The sequence below is a fragment of the Coturnix japonica genome, chromosome 18 (genome assembly GCF_054131305.1).
Source record: "Coturnix japonica strain WE chromosome 18, WE-NBRP24, whole genome shotgun sequence".
NCBI classification, from domain to species: Eukaryota; Metazoa; Chordata; class Aves; order Galliformes; family Phasianidae; genus Coturnix; species Coturnix japonica.
This window is the reverse complement of record NC_140680.1, coordinates 2,405,587-2,421,565: the sequence shown is the minus strand read 5'-3', so window position 1 is coordinate 2,421,565 and position 15,979 is coordinate 2,405,587. Positions and strand designations below refer to the sequence as shown.

General features: G+C 48.1%; 1 protein-coding gene across 2 annotated transcripts; it reads right to left on the bottom strand.

Annotated features, from left to right (window-relative positions):
* Positions 1–2,611: 2,611 nt before the first annotated feature.
* SPRY4 (sprouty RTK signaling antagonist 4) lies at positions 2,612–15,970 on the bottom strand. Of its 2 annotated transcripts, none has more exons than XM_015875529.3 (2): positions 15,785–15,935; positions 2,612–6,368 (listed from the first exon to the last, which is right to left on the bottom strand). In XM_015875529.3, the coding sequence occupies exon 2, from the start codon at positions 6,320–6,322 to the stop codon at positions 5,429–5,431; it is 894 nt and encodes a 297-aa protein (XP_015731015.1). In that variant the 5' UTR covers positions 6,323–6,368; positions 15,785–15,935; the 3' UTR covers positions 2,612–5,428. The 2 variants fall into 2 exon arrangements, 1 of the variants encoding a protein (XP_015731015.1); XR_014935587.1 differs by lacking the exon at positions 2,612–6,368 and adding an exon at positions 14,295–14,829 and having other exon boundaries at positions 15,785–15,970.
* Positions 15,971–15,979: the final 9 nt, after the last annotated feature.

Below are 15,979 nucleotides of genomic sequence, written 5' to 3'. Positions count from 1 at the left end.
AACCCATCTTTTGTCTCAGGACCCGATGAGTGCTCTCTGTCCATATTTCACATCCCCACCTGAGCTCCCAGAAGCCACACAGCCCCAGCCTTCTCTCCTGGCTTGGACAAGCGGGCACATGAATGTCCTGCTCATGTTGACTTGGTGCTGCTCCAAAGGGAATACTTCTCCATAGCCGGGCTCTGTCCTGCCCAGGGCTTTCAGTGGAGTGGGAAGGAATGGAATAGGATGAAACAGAATGGAAGACTTGAGTTGGAAGGGTCTTCCAAAAACCATCTACTGCAACTGCCTGTCTGTGGCAGGGCTAACCAGAAGTTAAAGCACATTGTTGTGTACCTGCATGGAAAAGCTACCAGTGCCTGCTGGGATGGGCACAAGTCCTCCCCCAGGTTTTTCACTCAGAAGCACAACTGGGGGCTTCCTGGAAGCAGAGGCAGACATCCATGTAAGGAAAGAAGGAGCTGGCAGTTGCCCCCATGGAGAGGAGCAGTGGGATCTGGCTCACACCAGTGCTGTAACCAATGCATGGTGATGTGCTGCAGAGCGTCCCAGTTTCATGCTCCAAGAATATAATGTTTCTGATTAGGAAAATCCACTTACATAATGTCATAAAATAATCACAAACATACCTGGAGTGCAGCAGGACTCGATTTTGTGATTTATTCATAAAGATTTATTCATGCATAACTCTTTATTTATTTCCTGTTCCCATTGGAAGGTGATGTGAGCGGAGGGGGCTCTGTGCATTGAGGTGCTGCCCCCAGCTTTGTGCCCTTCAGAGAAGATGTTGGAGAAGAAGACTGCCACAGATAGGTGTGCTATTCCTTCGTTTGCTGGTTGGCTGTTTATGGGCACCCAACTGAAATGCAGACCCCCAGGGTTCTCCTCATAGCACTCTGCCGTGACTCGAGCAGCCACCCTCCATTCCCCAGGGTGTCCCCAGGCTCTGTTTGCAGTTCAGCTTCCACTGTTCTGGGTGCTGTTGGCACCAGGAAGCAAAACCAAACACAGAAGCAATCTATCTTTATCCCAACCATTTGTCTGCTGCTCGCAGAGGGTCGTCGAAACTGGGACGTGTGTGACACCCACCAGGCCTTGAATCCTGCCTTAACACAGCTGGTTTTCTTTTGTTTTAATGGCAGACCAACCAAAGCTTCTGTCTGCCATCTCAATTCCATGTAAGCAGAGTGGGGATGCTCATTAAGGGGAAATGCTCCCAGCAATTGCTATGTGATTTTGCATGGATGTGCACCATACCTGCTGGCGTGTGTGCACAGTGACACAATCCCTGTGTAAGGGAAAAGAAAGAAAAGTCCCCGTGGACTGGACATGGACATGGCTGGAGGAATGCTGGATGCTCTCCTTGTCCCATCCTCCTACTTTGGAGCCATTCCAAACTGGGTTTGTTTAACCCTTGGAAAAATCTCCAAGTGTTGATTAAATATGTATTCAAACGGATTCTTTTCACAGAAAATTTCAGAGTCAGTTTTTATCACCCATTCATGAACTTCAGCCCATCCCCTCTGAGGCAAAGCTCTGCTGAATGGGGTTTGGGTGTTTTGATTCACCAGGAATTCCCTTTCTGGCCTGAACTGCAGAAGCTGGGGCTGTGCTGGAGCTGCACGGGCTCCATCCTCTGATGGTCAGTTCAGTGGTCAGTTATTAAACACAGCAGCAAAATTAATGTGAGGAAAAGAGGATGATTTTGAGTGAGAAATTATTTCTTTAACATCTCCTATCCAATCAACAAGGCTGTGCTGATTTGCTTCCAGCAGAGAGACGTGAGCACTGAGCTGATATTTGCAAAGCTTGATGTGCAAGACATCAGCCAGTGCTGCCAAACTCGAGTTGAAATTTATACATCCTGGCTAAGTCTGTTTTAAATAAAAACAACATAAATTCAGCATCTTTTCCCCATAGCAGACTTTCTGGCATCAGTGTCAGGACCCGTGCAGCACAGCAGTGACTCTCTGTTGTTTTTCAGCAGCACTTTGGGCTGGGCTTAGCACTTGTGTTGCTGCTGAGGATGACATGGACTGCAGCGTTTCTGGCTGTGAGTCACGGCTGAGCTGTGGAGCTCATGAAAACAAATACAGGAATGGGTACAAACTGAGTGGGCCCTTATTCTTAGCAGCCTGGAGTGCTGCTTGGAACAGGGCACGGGCTGGGTTTGCTGAGCTGGTACTGGGTGTTGTGCTGCCCAGAGCTGGAACCCATTCTGTTGCAGCTCCTGGTGGTACGTTGCTCCCTGTTGGGTAGATAAGGAAAATGTCTGTGTCACAGAGTTGGTGGTGGGAGAGCATTTGCCTGTGGATCCCTGCAGACAGGCCTGGGGTGTTCTGGAAGATGATGGGGAGCAGAAGCTTCATGCAGACAATTGGGATTTCTCTCCCCAATCTCTGTGCTGATGGGGATAGGAAGGCTGCACTGCTGCCCTCTCCTGTGTGCCATGACATTTCTCGCCTGGCGTATGCACTGACCAGTGCTTTGACCACTGGGCCAGCTCCAGTAAGGGAAAGAAAGCCAACAACTGCGCTCCTAATTTAGGATAATTGCTACAAGTATTCTTCAGGATTTTTTTGTTTTTTAATAGATAAACCACAACAGCCACTTATATATTTAACAATATATATTTATATATATATATATATAATTTCTAGATCAGTACATTCATCAGTACTTGTTTTTTCTTCACAAACAGAAGAACTCTTACAATAGTAGACTTTCTAAAATAAATACTATTAAAATAGAGCTTCGAAATAAATATTCTATACAAAGAAAAACCTTCTGTGGTGACTCCTCGGGGTGCACATGTGAAGGAATGCTACCGGGGTGGGGGGGCCTCACTCAGTGTGGGGGGCAGAGAGGTTGGGGGGGGGGGGAGGGCACTGGGGGCTGTGAGTGCCAATTGCTGGGGCAGCTGCTGCAGCCCTCCCCATGGGTTGCATGGCAACAGGCATTAATTTGGGGTAATGGTCTGTGGCCTGTGCCTGCAAGACCTGGGGGTGGCACAAGACCCAAGTACCATCAGAGGAAAAGGAGAACGGAGGCATTGGGATATGGAGGGAGGGGAAAGCAGGACCTTGTTGCCTCTGAGCCTGAGCTGCTCCGAGCTGCAGAGCTGGCAGGGTCCTGGGGTGGGGGAGCACTGCTACATCAACCACTGCTCTAACACATCCACAAACACATTACAGTCTTCCAGCAAGTGGTGGGTTTACATCACAGCGGGATTTATATATTAAAAGAAACCAACAGAGAAATAGTTTACAACTATGTACAATGAAGGTAGAAGGAGCAGAAGCCTCGTTGCGCTGGGGAATGGGGCGGGCACGTGGATGGCATGGGGTTGGCACCGTGGTCACCACTCTGACATTGCATTTCCTGGCAGGAACCCTGCAGCTATCAATGAGATTTGCTATTGCAGATTTTCAGTACGGAATCCCTCAGGAACAGCCAAGGACAGAGGGTCAAAAAGGGGAGACCTATAAGTTGAGGCCATTTAGCTACTGCCATGGCTACTCCCATTGCAGCTGCCCCTCCTGCTGCATTTTCTGGCCAGGTTGTATCTTGGGGAAATTATTTCTATTATTAAATACTTTATACATTCAACCAACAGCTCAGCTGGTCAGGGGCTGGTTTGCCTCTTACATCTTCCCCTCTCAGTTGTGCAAGATAATAGGTACAGCCCCACCTGCTTCCTTCTTTCTAGTGTCCCCATATGTTGAATACAAGGATAAACCATAGGAATTGGTATCTGGTAACAGACGTGTTCCTTTTCCTCCAATTTATCACATACAAGCTAGCAAACATTATAAATTTAAAACTTTGTTTGTTTTTTAAACTCACCATTCATTAAATATCCACAATTAAACATAACCAAACCCCAAGTCATCCAAGGTAAATGGGTTCCCAAAACAAAAGACACCAGACCTCCCATCAGCTCGCTCCTGCCAACCCCAATGCAGCAACTGCATTGCAGCCCAGCAAATGGCACTCCTGGAAATGCTGCCCGAGCTCTGCCTATTCCTTTGCTAATTAGGAATGACATTTCACTGTCACTGCAGTGCATTTACTGAGGAAATATCTTTTAGTTAAAAAAATAAAGAGAAAAGATAGACTGGATCCCTTTGCAGCATGCAATTGGTGCCTACCCATTTAGGACAGTGTTGTGTGCTGGGGCAAAGGTGCATTGGCACCTTACAACTGTCAGACCAATGGAGTCACTGCCACTCCAGGGGAACACAGCGTCCCAGTGTGAGCACTTCTCTCTCTGAGCACCACAGGCAAATCCTTTACAGGTGCTCCTGTCCCTCCCTGGCTTTCCCTACCATTTGCTTGTGCTAAAATACATGTTACAAGCATTCTCTGCTTTTGTACAGAGGATGCTAAAGCTGAACAGCAGCAATAGAACTGAGGGAATGGGATGTGATGCACACAAGCACCGTTCTCCTCCTGCATGAAAAAAAAAAAAAAGAGTATCTAAAGAGCAAAGAGTTTGTCCCAGGAGAGGAGATACTGGGTGATGGCCTCATAGGAATGCACCTACATGTATCCTGCGCTTCAGTCTTTGTGGGTGGAGAGTTTCAGAGAAACAAATATGGAACATCTGAACTTCAGAGACTGCATTAGCTTTGTCTTTGCTCCAGTGCCTGGGAGTGAGCACATGGCAGCGAAAAGGGATTTGAACCTTTTGGGCCACCTGTGTGCTGTTGGTGTAAAATCAGCTTTAGGTGGGATGAAAGCTGGCCTGCAAATTGGAGCAGAACAGCGCAGTGCTGGGACATGGCTTGGACCTGTGCCCCATTCTGCTGAAGGCTCCAAAGCAACATGAGCAGGTAGGCACACAACAGAGCACTATGCCTAAATGCTGAGACCCCCACAGCACTGTGCTTTGTGTCTATTTCCGGTTCAGACCCTCTGAAGGAGTCAGAAAGCTTGAGGGAACAGCTTACTGCACACATGTGGCCTTGATAAGGGAGTAGGTGGGCAGGGAGGGGAGGGAGCACTGCTTCCACCTGCAGCTGGAAGTGAACTTGGCTTAGGAGGGAAGAAAACAGGAACCCCGGAGTGGATGTCAGCCTAAGGCAGCATTCTGCAATCAGTGGTGGGAACTGTGTGTGCTGGTGCACTGGTAAGTGAGCGGCTGTGGGTCCTCATTGTGGGCACGGGGAGCAGCTGTGTGTTGTCGTGTGCATCATGTTGTATGTGGGTTTGCAGGCTTTGCTCTGAGTGACTGAGATTCCTCCTTTGGCCCTATGAAGTTAAATGTTGACCAGTTCCAAAACCCTGAATGACCCGAAGTGCTTCAGTTTGTAGAAACAGTTGCTTCTGCTTTCTCTGAAGGAGAAAGGCTTGTGTTATCCTCAGAACACAGGTTATGAAAAAACACAACTCCAGCCCCTTGGGGAGCATCCGCCTTCCCCAACTATCAAAAGGGCTTCTCAGCCCTGCTGGCTTTGCTCTCAGGCAATGCCTTGCACATGACACTGTTTGTGTTCTTGCACCTGCAGCCAGGCCGGCGCAGGTGGTCGTAGCAGCGCTGGGACAGCTTAACACAGCCGGTGGCGGGCAGGTAGCAGAGCAGGCAGGGCAGCACCAGCGACACAGCACTCATGAAGGCCCAGCGGGCGCAGCAGTTGGACTGGGAGCAGGAGCAGGGGTGGTCGGCACATGTGCCTTCGTCATCCTCGTTGGTGCAGTGGTAGAAGACTCCCTTGACCAGACACATGCAGGTGGAGTAGTTGACCAGGCTCTGTGCCGAGCACAGGCATGCCTGGTTGCACACCCAGCATGATGGCAGAGTCCGAGGCAGTGCGCACTCCTTGCACTTGCATTTCCCACAGGCTTCGCACAGCAGAAAGTGCTTATCCAGTTCCTGAGACACGGGTTCCTTCAGGTCCAGGGGTTTGCAGTGGATTGCTTTGGGCTGGATGCGTACTGCCCTGGGCGAGGACTGCTCAGCCACAGGTGCTGGAACCATGTGGTCCAAGAGCCTTTGGTCAGATGAGGTGCTGCTGCTGCTGCTGATGGAGCTGGGGCGCCCGTTGAATGAGATCCAGGGGTGGGTGACGTCCTGCTCGCAGCGCTGCATGTGGCTCGGGGCAGCTTCATGGGGACCCCGGGGCCTCTTGGGGGCTGCCGGCAGGGGAGCGGTGGGGTTGTCAGTATAGTCGTTCTCTATGTGGGTCGTCTTCATCTGGTCAATGGGCAGGATGGTGAGCGGGTGCTGCAGCCTCCCGTAGGGGATCCGGCTGTCCAGCAGGGGCTGGACCATCACAGAGTTGGGGACGACGGTGATGTTGTGGGGAATCCGGGGCTCCATTGATAAAGCAGCCTGAGCACTGGTGAGGAATATGCTCTTAGGTGTCCTGTGAGGAGGAGAAGAGAGAGAAAAGGGATGGGGGAGAGAAAGAGCATGTTGTTATTGAGTTATCCTCCGACCCCAGCCTGAACAGGCTCAGTGCAGTGACTTGTCATGCAAAAGCTCTTAGAAAGCCTGTAAGTCATAGAGAACTCATAGAGCCTACCCAGGTGTGAAGTGCATTGCTTTCTTGGCTATTCTTCCCCACTCTATACCCTTGACTGTAAGTGACAATGGTCTTGGCAGGGCATGATCACTGCATGCTCTCTAATGGTTGTTTCTCATTTTTTCTGCTGGGACCTCGGTTACTGTGTATATTCACACGTATTTTGTTGGCATACTGCTTGAAATGACTTATCTGTGTCTGGGAACTTCTCTCAGCTGACAATGACTGCTAACAAATGATGCAAGAGAGCGGCTCATAGGCACAAAACCTTGCTGGAGCATAGGATGTAACGCTTGCCCCTGCAGCCCAGGCTCTTCATCAGCTGTGGGAGGATGGCTCAACCTCAGGAAGCATCTATCCCCAACCAGGAGCTGTTGGTTTAAGGCTGCTTTCATCCCTCCTATGGGAGGAGGCAACTCTTGCTCAGCAGCTCTCTGGTTGTGCAACAGCTCTAGATTGAGTGGGGGGCTGGGGAGCATGCAGCCAGGTGGGGCTGTCCTGCATCACCTCCTTCAGGTCTTGGGCTCTTCTTCAAACCACCGAGCACATTAATATTTGCCTGGAGGGCTGCTTACCAGCTCTGCTAGCTGAGCCCTCTGTTGCTACAGTTTCTAATTTCATTGAAAGAGTGCAATTTATCCTGGAGGAGATCCAAAGATTCAACAGCAGCGTAGGACAAGAAACCACAGGAAGTAACTAAACTTAAATCAAAGAGCGGAAACTACTTGGTTCAAATTTAGAAAGTGCACATTGTTTTCTGGTAGATGTGCCATTTCCTTGCTGGGTGACCTTTATTCATAAATAATATCGTGTTGGAGATTGGTTTAAAGAACCGGTGAGTAAAGCTTCAGAGCGAGTTACAGGAGGGGAAAGGCTTTGGTATCAAGAAGGAAATGGGGAACTGCCAAAGGCATTTCCAGTTGTTTGCGTTCAGGCAAATAAATTAACCTTTTCCAACAGCACTGAAATGCCTCCACGCTACGATGGTCTGTATGAGCTGAAACAAGTCAGGGGGGAGCCGGGACAGCAAGCAGCTGGTATATGAGAAGTGCATGACTGAGAGTAAATGTGTTCCTGTAAAAGTACATCCTCCCCTCCAAATGTAAAACAACTGCAACAATTGGAGCATGGGCAACTACACAGTTTTGGAATGAGAAAGGGAAAAATGTTACTACAACCCGCTGTTATCTTTGCAAATAGTTGTTTTGATATTGGAGGGGCCGCAAGCACATCAGTGCAGCTGCGATCAATGGGAGATGGGCTCCTGCAAGAGGAGCTCCGATGTGTGGGCAGCGCATGGCACAGCACAAGGGGACAGAGTGCTCCTCTGCCAGCAGTGGTTACTGCCACACAGCCCCAGTGCTGCTCCTCTTTGCTGCTTAACGCTCTCTGCTGGGCCTCAGTCATTCATCTGGATTTTTTCATCTCATTATTCACTGACGCTTTGGCAACGAGAGCTTTTGAAGCATCTATTTCCTAATTGCTGCATTTCAGAAGTAAAGATCAGCGACGATTCTGACAACTGTGGGGAACGCAGAGGGGGGGAAAAATGAAACATTCTTCTGGGCATCAGAACCCCACGTCACATAACAAACACTTGCAGCAAGTCTGAGCTCAGCGAAACGGTGCGTCCCATCCCTGGGCGCTGTGCTCACAGGAAGGCCGCGGTTTCACAGCTGTTTCTTTCCTCTGAAGAGAGGCAGCTGTGCTGGCTGGGCAATCCGTGCAGCCGAGCTGCTGAGAGACTGGAGGTAATGGAAGGAAGTGGTGAGCGGAGGTGTGGCTGCTGCTCTGTCTGTCTGTCCTTCCTGCTGCCTTCCAGCTCTCCATAACTCCGGGTAACCCCTCAGGTGTGGCTCTGTGCTCTGGTTGGGTTCAGCCCGGCTTGCTGTGGTCCCTGGAGTTTGGTCCTTGTGCTGTAGGTTCAGACTGGATCCGTAGATCATTTACTTTGAGGTGTGCTGTGCAGAGCAGTGCAGTTTGTCCCACTCTTCTGGCCGTGTGGACAAACCTGAGGCTGACTGCCACCGGACTGAGGCTCTGGCCTGCAGTGCTAACAGTGCTCTGTGCTACTGACTGTGGTAGCCAGACAGGTTGGTTTCCATCAGCTTTGGAGCTGCGTGGCCAGCAGTGTCCCATGTTGTCTCATGAAGTTACATCATCACGTTAATTGGTGGCCATAGGCAGCAAGAAAGTCATTTCCAAACCCCCCAAACAAGCAGTGCTGTGTGCTCAGACACAGCTACATGCAGAAAGACTTCAACAGATAATGCTAATCAGGATTTCAGAGTTAATTATCACAGGAAGGAGATGAACCCTGCACAAAGTACCCACCTTAGTATAGTTCATGCTGAAAATGTCATCTTTCTTTTTTTTTGTTCATTACAATTCTGCTTCAAATTGTTCTTCTAAGAGAACAAAATGCTTGTGGGGCAGAGCCCACATGTATCTGGGCTTGGGATTCTTTCAGATAAAGCCTCTCACTTCATGAATTATGTGTCAACAATGCACATCACTGATATTTATGGGATTTTCCAAGGACGGTGACTATGCTGCTGCTGTGGCCTTGTTGCCAGAGGTCTCAGCAGTGCACTGAGATTGCTGGTGACAGATCCAGGTCACACATCTCTGGAGCTGAGCTGGGTGTTGGTCCTGCCTATGGGGTCTGCCTATGGGAACAAGGATGACAGCCTATGGTGCGCTCGTTTCAGTTTCTGCGTGCTCCCACAGGCACGTCCCTAAAGCTACGTCTTTCCTTGAGCTGCTTTCGGTCTGATGCCTGCATCCTAGGAAAAGAGATTTTGGATGTAGTGCCAGGCATCAGTCAGTCCTATTGCCAGCTGTTAGCAGGCTGAACTCAGGGGAGTGTGTGGCACTGTGAGGGGTACAGGGCTGCTGGAGTGACTTGCAGGAGATGGGCCCTTCCCTCAAGCAGAAGAGGGATCCCAGGGAGCTCTCATTACCAGGGAGCTCTCATTATGAGCTTGTGTTGGAGCAGGAGCAAGCTGAGAGTCATACTGTACCCATGAATTCTTGCAGGTTGAGGTGTACCTGCCTGGGTACACTCACATCCTGCCCAGGGACACCCCAAAGGCATCAGCACTTGGACTTCTTTTGGTTATTGTGTTCCTTGGGGGAAAATTGTGGCTGTGACCAGCCTGCAGCTGTGCCAGAATGGCTGGGACAAACAGGCTTGTGAAAAGCAGTCAGCCTGCAGGGATGTATGGGGACACCAGGTAGCTCCTGGGGAGGCAGGAATGTGATGTTTATTTACTCCTGTTCCATGAGGGGGGATGCTGTGCCCTTCCTTGCTCCCCACCAGGATCATTCTGTGTATGGACATTCACCAGTGAGGATGGCACAGCTGCACACAGTGGTATTAAAACCTGCTGCTCCTGCTGCATTGCATCTCCCACCCAAATGGTGCTTGGGGTGACCAGGCTGAACTTAAGCCCTTGACAAATTGCTGATGGGTACCTTGGCCCAAAGACCTGAGCCCACCTGCTCAGAGCAGCCTGCTGGGCCTTGCAGTTCTTGCTGCTGGCACTGGGAACAGGGCTCTTTCTGGCAGCATCAGTTTGGTAACGTTCAGAGATACTGAATTAATTGCTTGGGTTGAATGGATTTATTCAGTGTAAAGAGATGTTGCACTTAGAGAAAAGTGTAGATTTAGGAGAGCAAAAAAAGAAAAATAGAAGAAATAATCAAGCAGAATAGGAGATCCAAGATACTTCAGCACTGTAACTTCATAAAAGCTCTGAAACTTGCTGCAGTGTCCTTGTATTCCATTGCACTAATTCAGTCTGACTGGAAATAGCATTTTAATTCTGAGGAAAAATGCCATACACAATACTTGTAAACAAAATTGGTTAACCTTTGATCATCGGTAATTGCAAACATATTATAACATTAACGTGGGCACAGATTCACTGGATGCAATTGTACAGGCAATTTTCTGTAAGCAGGCAACAGGAAGGGCAATTCATGTGTATGTTCTTACATTGGGATTTGTTCATTCTTCAGAGCTAGGTAAAACAATGAAGCTCTTTTCAAAGCAGAAATGTCAACACAGTCCCATGCAGAGAAAATCTCTCCCCCTGTGCCATCCAGGAGCCGTGGAGCTGCTCACCACATACCATTCTGAAGTCAAAATACATTCCCTTCCAAAGGATCTATGCTGGATTCAGAGAGGCAGCTCCGTACATGTGCTGCAGTTCTCGTTTGGTCTCTCCATTTGGGTATTGCCCATTTAAAATTGCCCATTATACAAGATAATTACAAATCCTCGTGTTGTAGGAAAGCAGTGGGTGTTTTGAAGTCTTTTGGTGGTTGTTTTCAGATTCAGAAGTTTCGTAAGATTCTTTCTTTTGTCAAATGAAGTTGAAACAAAAGTGTTCTTATGTTCTAATAGGATTTTGGACTTGCCTCCATAATGTTATGGAAAGCAACATCCTTGTGGGCAATTCTGAGAGAGAGCCATAATAACCCACAGGAAAGCTCATTCCCATTAATGTATTCAGAGCTATTTCTGCAACTGAAAGCAATAAGGTTCCGGCATTTTTATTTTCAAAGTGATGTGGGATAACTTGTCTTCCAGTTACTGAAAAACAAAAAGGACCCCCAAGTACATATTTAATGAGTGCAGATGTGCATGCTGTTCATAACTGTCTCAATTATATCTTAGTTCATGGTTCTAATATGGCCTCGTAGGTTTAACAACTTTGTAGATGTGTGGTAACAAACAAATAATGACAATAAAGGACTTCTGGTGTCCAGAATCAGGTCCTGTGTGGCAGCAATGCTGCCAGGTCGGACTCTGGGAAGCACTGATGAAAACCTGCAGCCCCTCAGTGCTCCATCCACTGACATCTGCAGGGAAAGAGGAAAATGTGCTCTGTGAGCTGGCTGGTGCCACACAGGACATGTTGCTCTGCCCCAGCCATTGCTGGAGAACAAGAGATCTTCAGCATGCAAATGCTGATGTGCTCACATCTGGGCTCAGTCTTAAATGCAATAGAAAAGAAGAGCCCAGATGGGCTGCTTGGGGTCTGTTATGAGCACAGGAGTAGCATAGCCACCAAAAAGTCCCAGCACTTATAGTTTATGAAGGGCAGATGGTTCAGGGGTTACGTGACTTCTTCCTAAGCAAGATTTTCACTGGGACTGCTGGCACAGGGCTGTTCTTTAGCATGTGCACTTCTGCTGAGCCCAGACCTGTCCTGTAGGGCTGGAGCTTCTGGGCCCAAGGCACCTTGCCATAATGACATGGGGTGGGAAGAAAATTAACAGGGTCAGGAGAGTCCTCTTCTTTCGTATCGTAAGCTGGAGCAGCATTTCCAGCAGAGTAAACCAAACGTGAGTTTTCAGTAAGACCTTTATCACTATTTTCCAAGATTTTTCCAAGCTGTGAAGCATCACAGGCTTTTGTGAAGAAGGGATGGGGAAATTAGTGCAGAGAAATTAAAGGGCAAATCCTGACTGCTGTCAGGGAGAGCCTTCCAGGGCCCTGTAGCATTGCTGCGGCTCAGTGATGGCACAGAAGCCCTGGCATCTTATTGCCCAACAGCTGGACTGCACCTCCTCCTGGCTACCGTCATTAGTCCCACTGTTGTCCACACACATTCTGAGTTCCATTCTCTCAGAGAGAAGTGACAGCCATCTAATGGAGATTAAAATATTTGTAGCAACAGTGGCAGTAAATGCATAGTGGAAATCTGCTTGTTTTCTTTACTCTAATGGAATAGATGATATTTTGAGACAGAAATGTCTCAAAGTGGAAGAGAATCAAAAAAAAACCCCACAACAATAATATCTTCATAGATGCATCTGAATACAAAGAAACTGTCATAATTGAAAACAATATACTTGAGCAGCTTGCTGTCAAGGGAGGCCATATATATTCCAAGGCCTGTGCAAGTTGGCACCATTCAGAATCAATGGCAACCTGTGTGAATGGTCCTTCCTCTAATTTATTGCTACTTTTAGAACGATCATGCCTGCATTCTCTTTCTAGGGTGGTTTGGTTGTATAGCCTAGAAAATCTTATCCAGAAAGGGTTCATCACAGCTACAGCCACAGTGCTTTTGGGCAAGCACAAAGGTGCTGCCTTCTGCATCTGCCAGCTCTTCTATTGGCAGCTCCTGGCTGAGGGTGTGGGCAGAGAGAGAGCACATGGGATGTGCTGCAGGCAGAGCCAGGGGACCCAGGCCAAAAGCTGTCCTTGCCATAAAGCAGGACTTGCAGAGAGAGGAGGGAGACCCACAGGGTGCAGCACAACATGGTGCAGGCAGAGCCCAGTTCTGGAAGGTGACAGAGAAACACCCGCGCTGTGTGCCTCCTCCTGCAGCATAGGGCAGAGAGACCCATGGCCCAAGCACCAGCACAGGGAGCTGCAAGGGGACAGCTGTGCCTTGGCCTTTGGGTGGCATTAAGGACACCTCTTCCCCAGACCTCTGCAGTGATGAAGGACGTGCTGCTGCCACCCCAAGTGAAAAGGTTCAATAGAAGCTTTTATTGGGGGAGGGTTAAGCATGAAGCTAGAGGAGACCCCTCAGTAAGCATGCTGTAAATATGCGATTTGGAGCAATACGTGATATTGGAGTTCATTGGGACTGACTTATTCTGCCTACATTTTGAGTTGAGCAGTGAATTCTTTAAAATCAGATAAAAAACAACAACAAACAAGCTCTTTCCCACGAAGTGGGCATTGACATTAACACAATGTTGGTATTGATTCTTTTTCCCCCCCCACTTCACAGCCTTACCCACCTGAGGACAGCTAGAATTTTCTCTACTAGTAAGGAGGAAAAAAAAATTAGAAAGCTTTTTGGGGAAATGTGCCATTTTTCAAAGGAGGAAATGCACTGCACTGCACTCACGCCAGAGCTGGGAGATTCAGGAGCTGGGAAATGAGAGCCGGAGACTTCCAAGAAGCTGTCTCTGTCCAGCTCCAGTCTGTTCCTGTGGTGTGAGTGAATGAAGCACATTTTGGCCCGTGAACATTCAGATCTCCAGGGACTCAAATTTCTCAGTAAAGGCCTTTTATTGGATAAGAACATTTATTTTAAGGCCAGAAAACTGAGCTCAGATGTGATCTATTAAGCTAATGGTACCAAATGATGGCCGTATTATAAGGATTTTATTATCCGATGGAATTATGTTCTATTGCATTGAAAAGGAATAAACAAGCAACACTTGTGTGACTGCTTGCCTATAAAAAGGCAAGTTTAAGGATAGGGCTGAATCTGGAAAATCGCATAGCAATGTGATTAATGAACGTTAGGCTTTTATGGCCAGTATTTGGAAAACCATCAGAGCTGTGAATTAATTATTGCTGTAGTGTTGCAAAGGTGGTGGATTTCATTTCACTGAAGAGAGACTGCAGTTTGGTTTGGGAGGTGGTCGGGGCGGGGGGAGGGCACTGCTTTTGGAGATGCAGCATTTCCCAGCGTGACCCAGGAATTAGTCACGATTCCATTAAAACAGCTTTTGTTTTGCTGTTCCAGGAGGAGAGCAAATAATTTCTCCCATGCACAAACCTCACACAGAATTTCAAAAGGACTGCAGTGCTCAGAAATAGTCCATTTGATTTTACAATACCAACACAGAGTCCTTTCTAGCAACAGAAACACAGTAGCCCGTGGAAAACAGCACATTTATCAATGAGACATCCCCAGTGGGGTTCCAATAACTGAGAACAACTCCTCTTCCTGCTATCAGTCATTTTTATATGGAGAAGGGGGAAGCCAGTCATCAAGATCATTGTGATTCAGCGCACAAATTGTAACTTTATTCTTTAACACAAAATAAAGAGCAAAGGGGGGGAAGCCTCGATGTTGGGAAAGCTGCATTTCCCTTTACCTAATTAAACCACAATTCCTAAGCTGACTTTTTTGATACCCTGCATCCTTTGCGTGGTTTGGAAGAAAGGCAGCAGCTGGAGAAGTTTTAAAGAATCTAGAACGTGCCTTTTGTGCTCTGGATTAACCAGTGATGTCTCCATTTCTCCGCCTTTCTTTCCTACACCCTTTAAAGCAGAAGTTGAATCCATAAAAGACATCAGTCCAGAAACGAGACCCATCTCTTGGTCACTTGAGGAAAAAACATGACGCTTTTTCCTTCTGCTGATTAATGCTGAGATTCATTTGCACTGTCATTTCCAAGGTCTGCATTTCCAGTCCCGCTTTCCTCCAAGATCTCCGTGCCTTTAATGTGCCCCGTCTGCTTTTTCCATTCCCCTTCTGATAATGAATTTTCAGAACATGTCGTCTCCAGGCTTTGCCTTTCTCCTGTGATGCCGGGACTGGTACCAGAAAATAAAATCCTGGCTTATCTCTGCTACGCAGTTGGTAGAGAAGAGCAGCCTAAACACATTTCCCCTCCATCTTTAACACGTTCCATTTACCTTTATGAAATGTTTCTATACACACATTTTTATTGCTTATTTAGCCTTTAAAATATAGAATCCATCCAGATTTAACACTGAAGTAGCCAAATGTACAGCAAAACAGGGAACAAAATGATGATGGAATAAGGCACTAAGGCCAGGAAAAAAACCAACAAACCAGAAAGACAGCGGTATGAAATAAAATACTGAAGAGCAAAGGTCAGACAGGAGAGACCTGACACACCAAAGCCTGATCTCTGGAGTGTCCTGTCATGGAGACAGCTCGGAACTCCATGACACCACCAAGGCAGAGGGCTTGGGAAAAAAGGAGATATATATAAAACCAACATTCATATTCCAAAGCAAGAAATACCCAATTCTTATTTATCAGCCCAAGCGGCCACACATTTATGACCCTTTTGCAGATGAGAAAGGAGAAGAGGACACCCCATCACCAGGGAGAGAAGTGTTGCTTTGGTAGGAAAGCCCTGCGAATCACCCTGCCGCAAGTAGGGCCAGCACTGCCTGCCACTGCCATCCCCTGAATGCAGATGTTGGGAGAACGTAGAAGAGAGACATAAATAAGAAATACGGGCACAGAAATGTAAATTCTGCAGGAAAAGAGAGATTTCTTCAGACTGTAAAGTCTCCTCCGGATTGGGGAGCACCGGGCAGCTCTCTGCTGTATGTAATTATAGATAATTGCTGTTAGAAAAGTCACGGTGCAGAATACGCTGGTTATCAGCGATCTCTAAGGGGACGGACAAATCCATCTAGAAGGAGTGCGAGATTTTCCCTCGGGGAGCAGGCTGGATTTTTTTCCCCGTTTAATCCACGTAACATTTCTCCCGAGCGCAGATCCTGCACTTACCCGAGGGATCCCGGCCAGGAGCATCTCTGCAACGCGAGCGGAGCCCTCCGGGACCGGGCTTAGAGGGTGCGAAGCTGCGAGCGCGGCTCTGACAGCGGCTCCGCTGCCCCCGCTCCGCCGCGATGCTGCAAAGCCGCTGCCTGGGAAAATGGCTATTTTATGAATGGGAGGGCAGCGGCCCTCACTGCGCAGGCG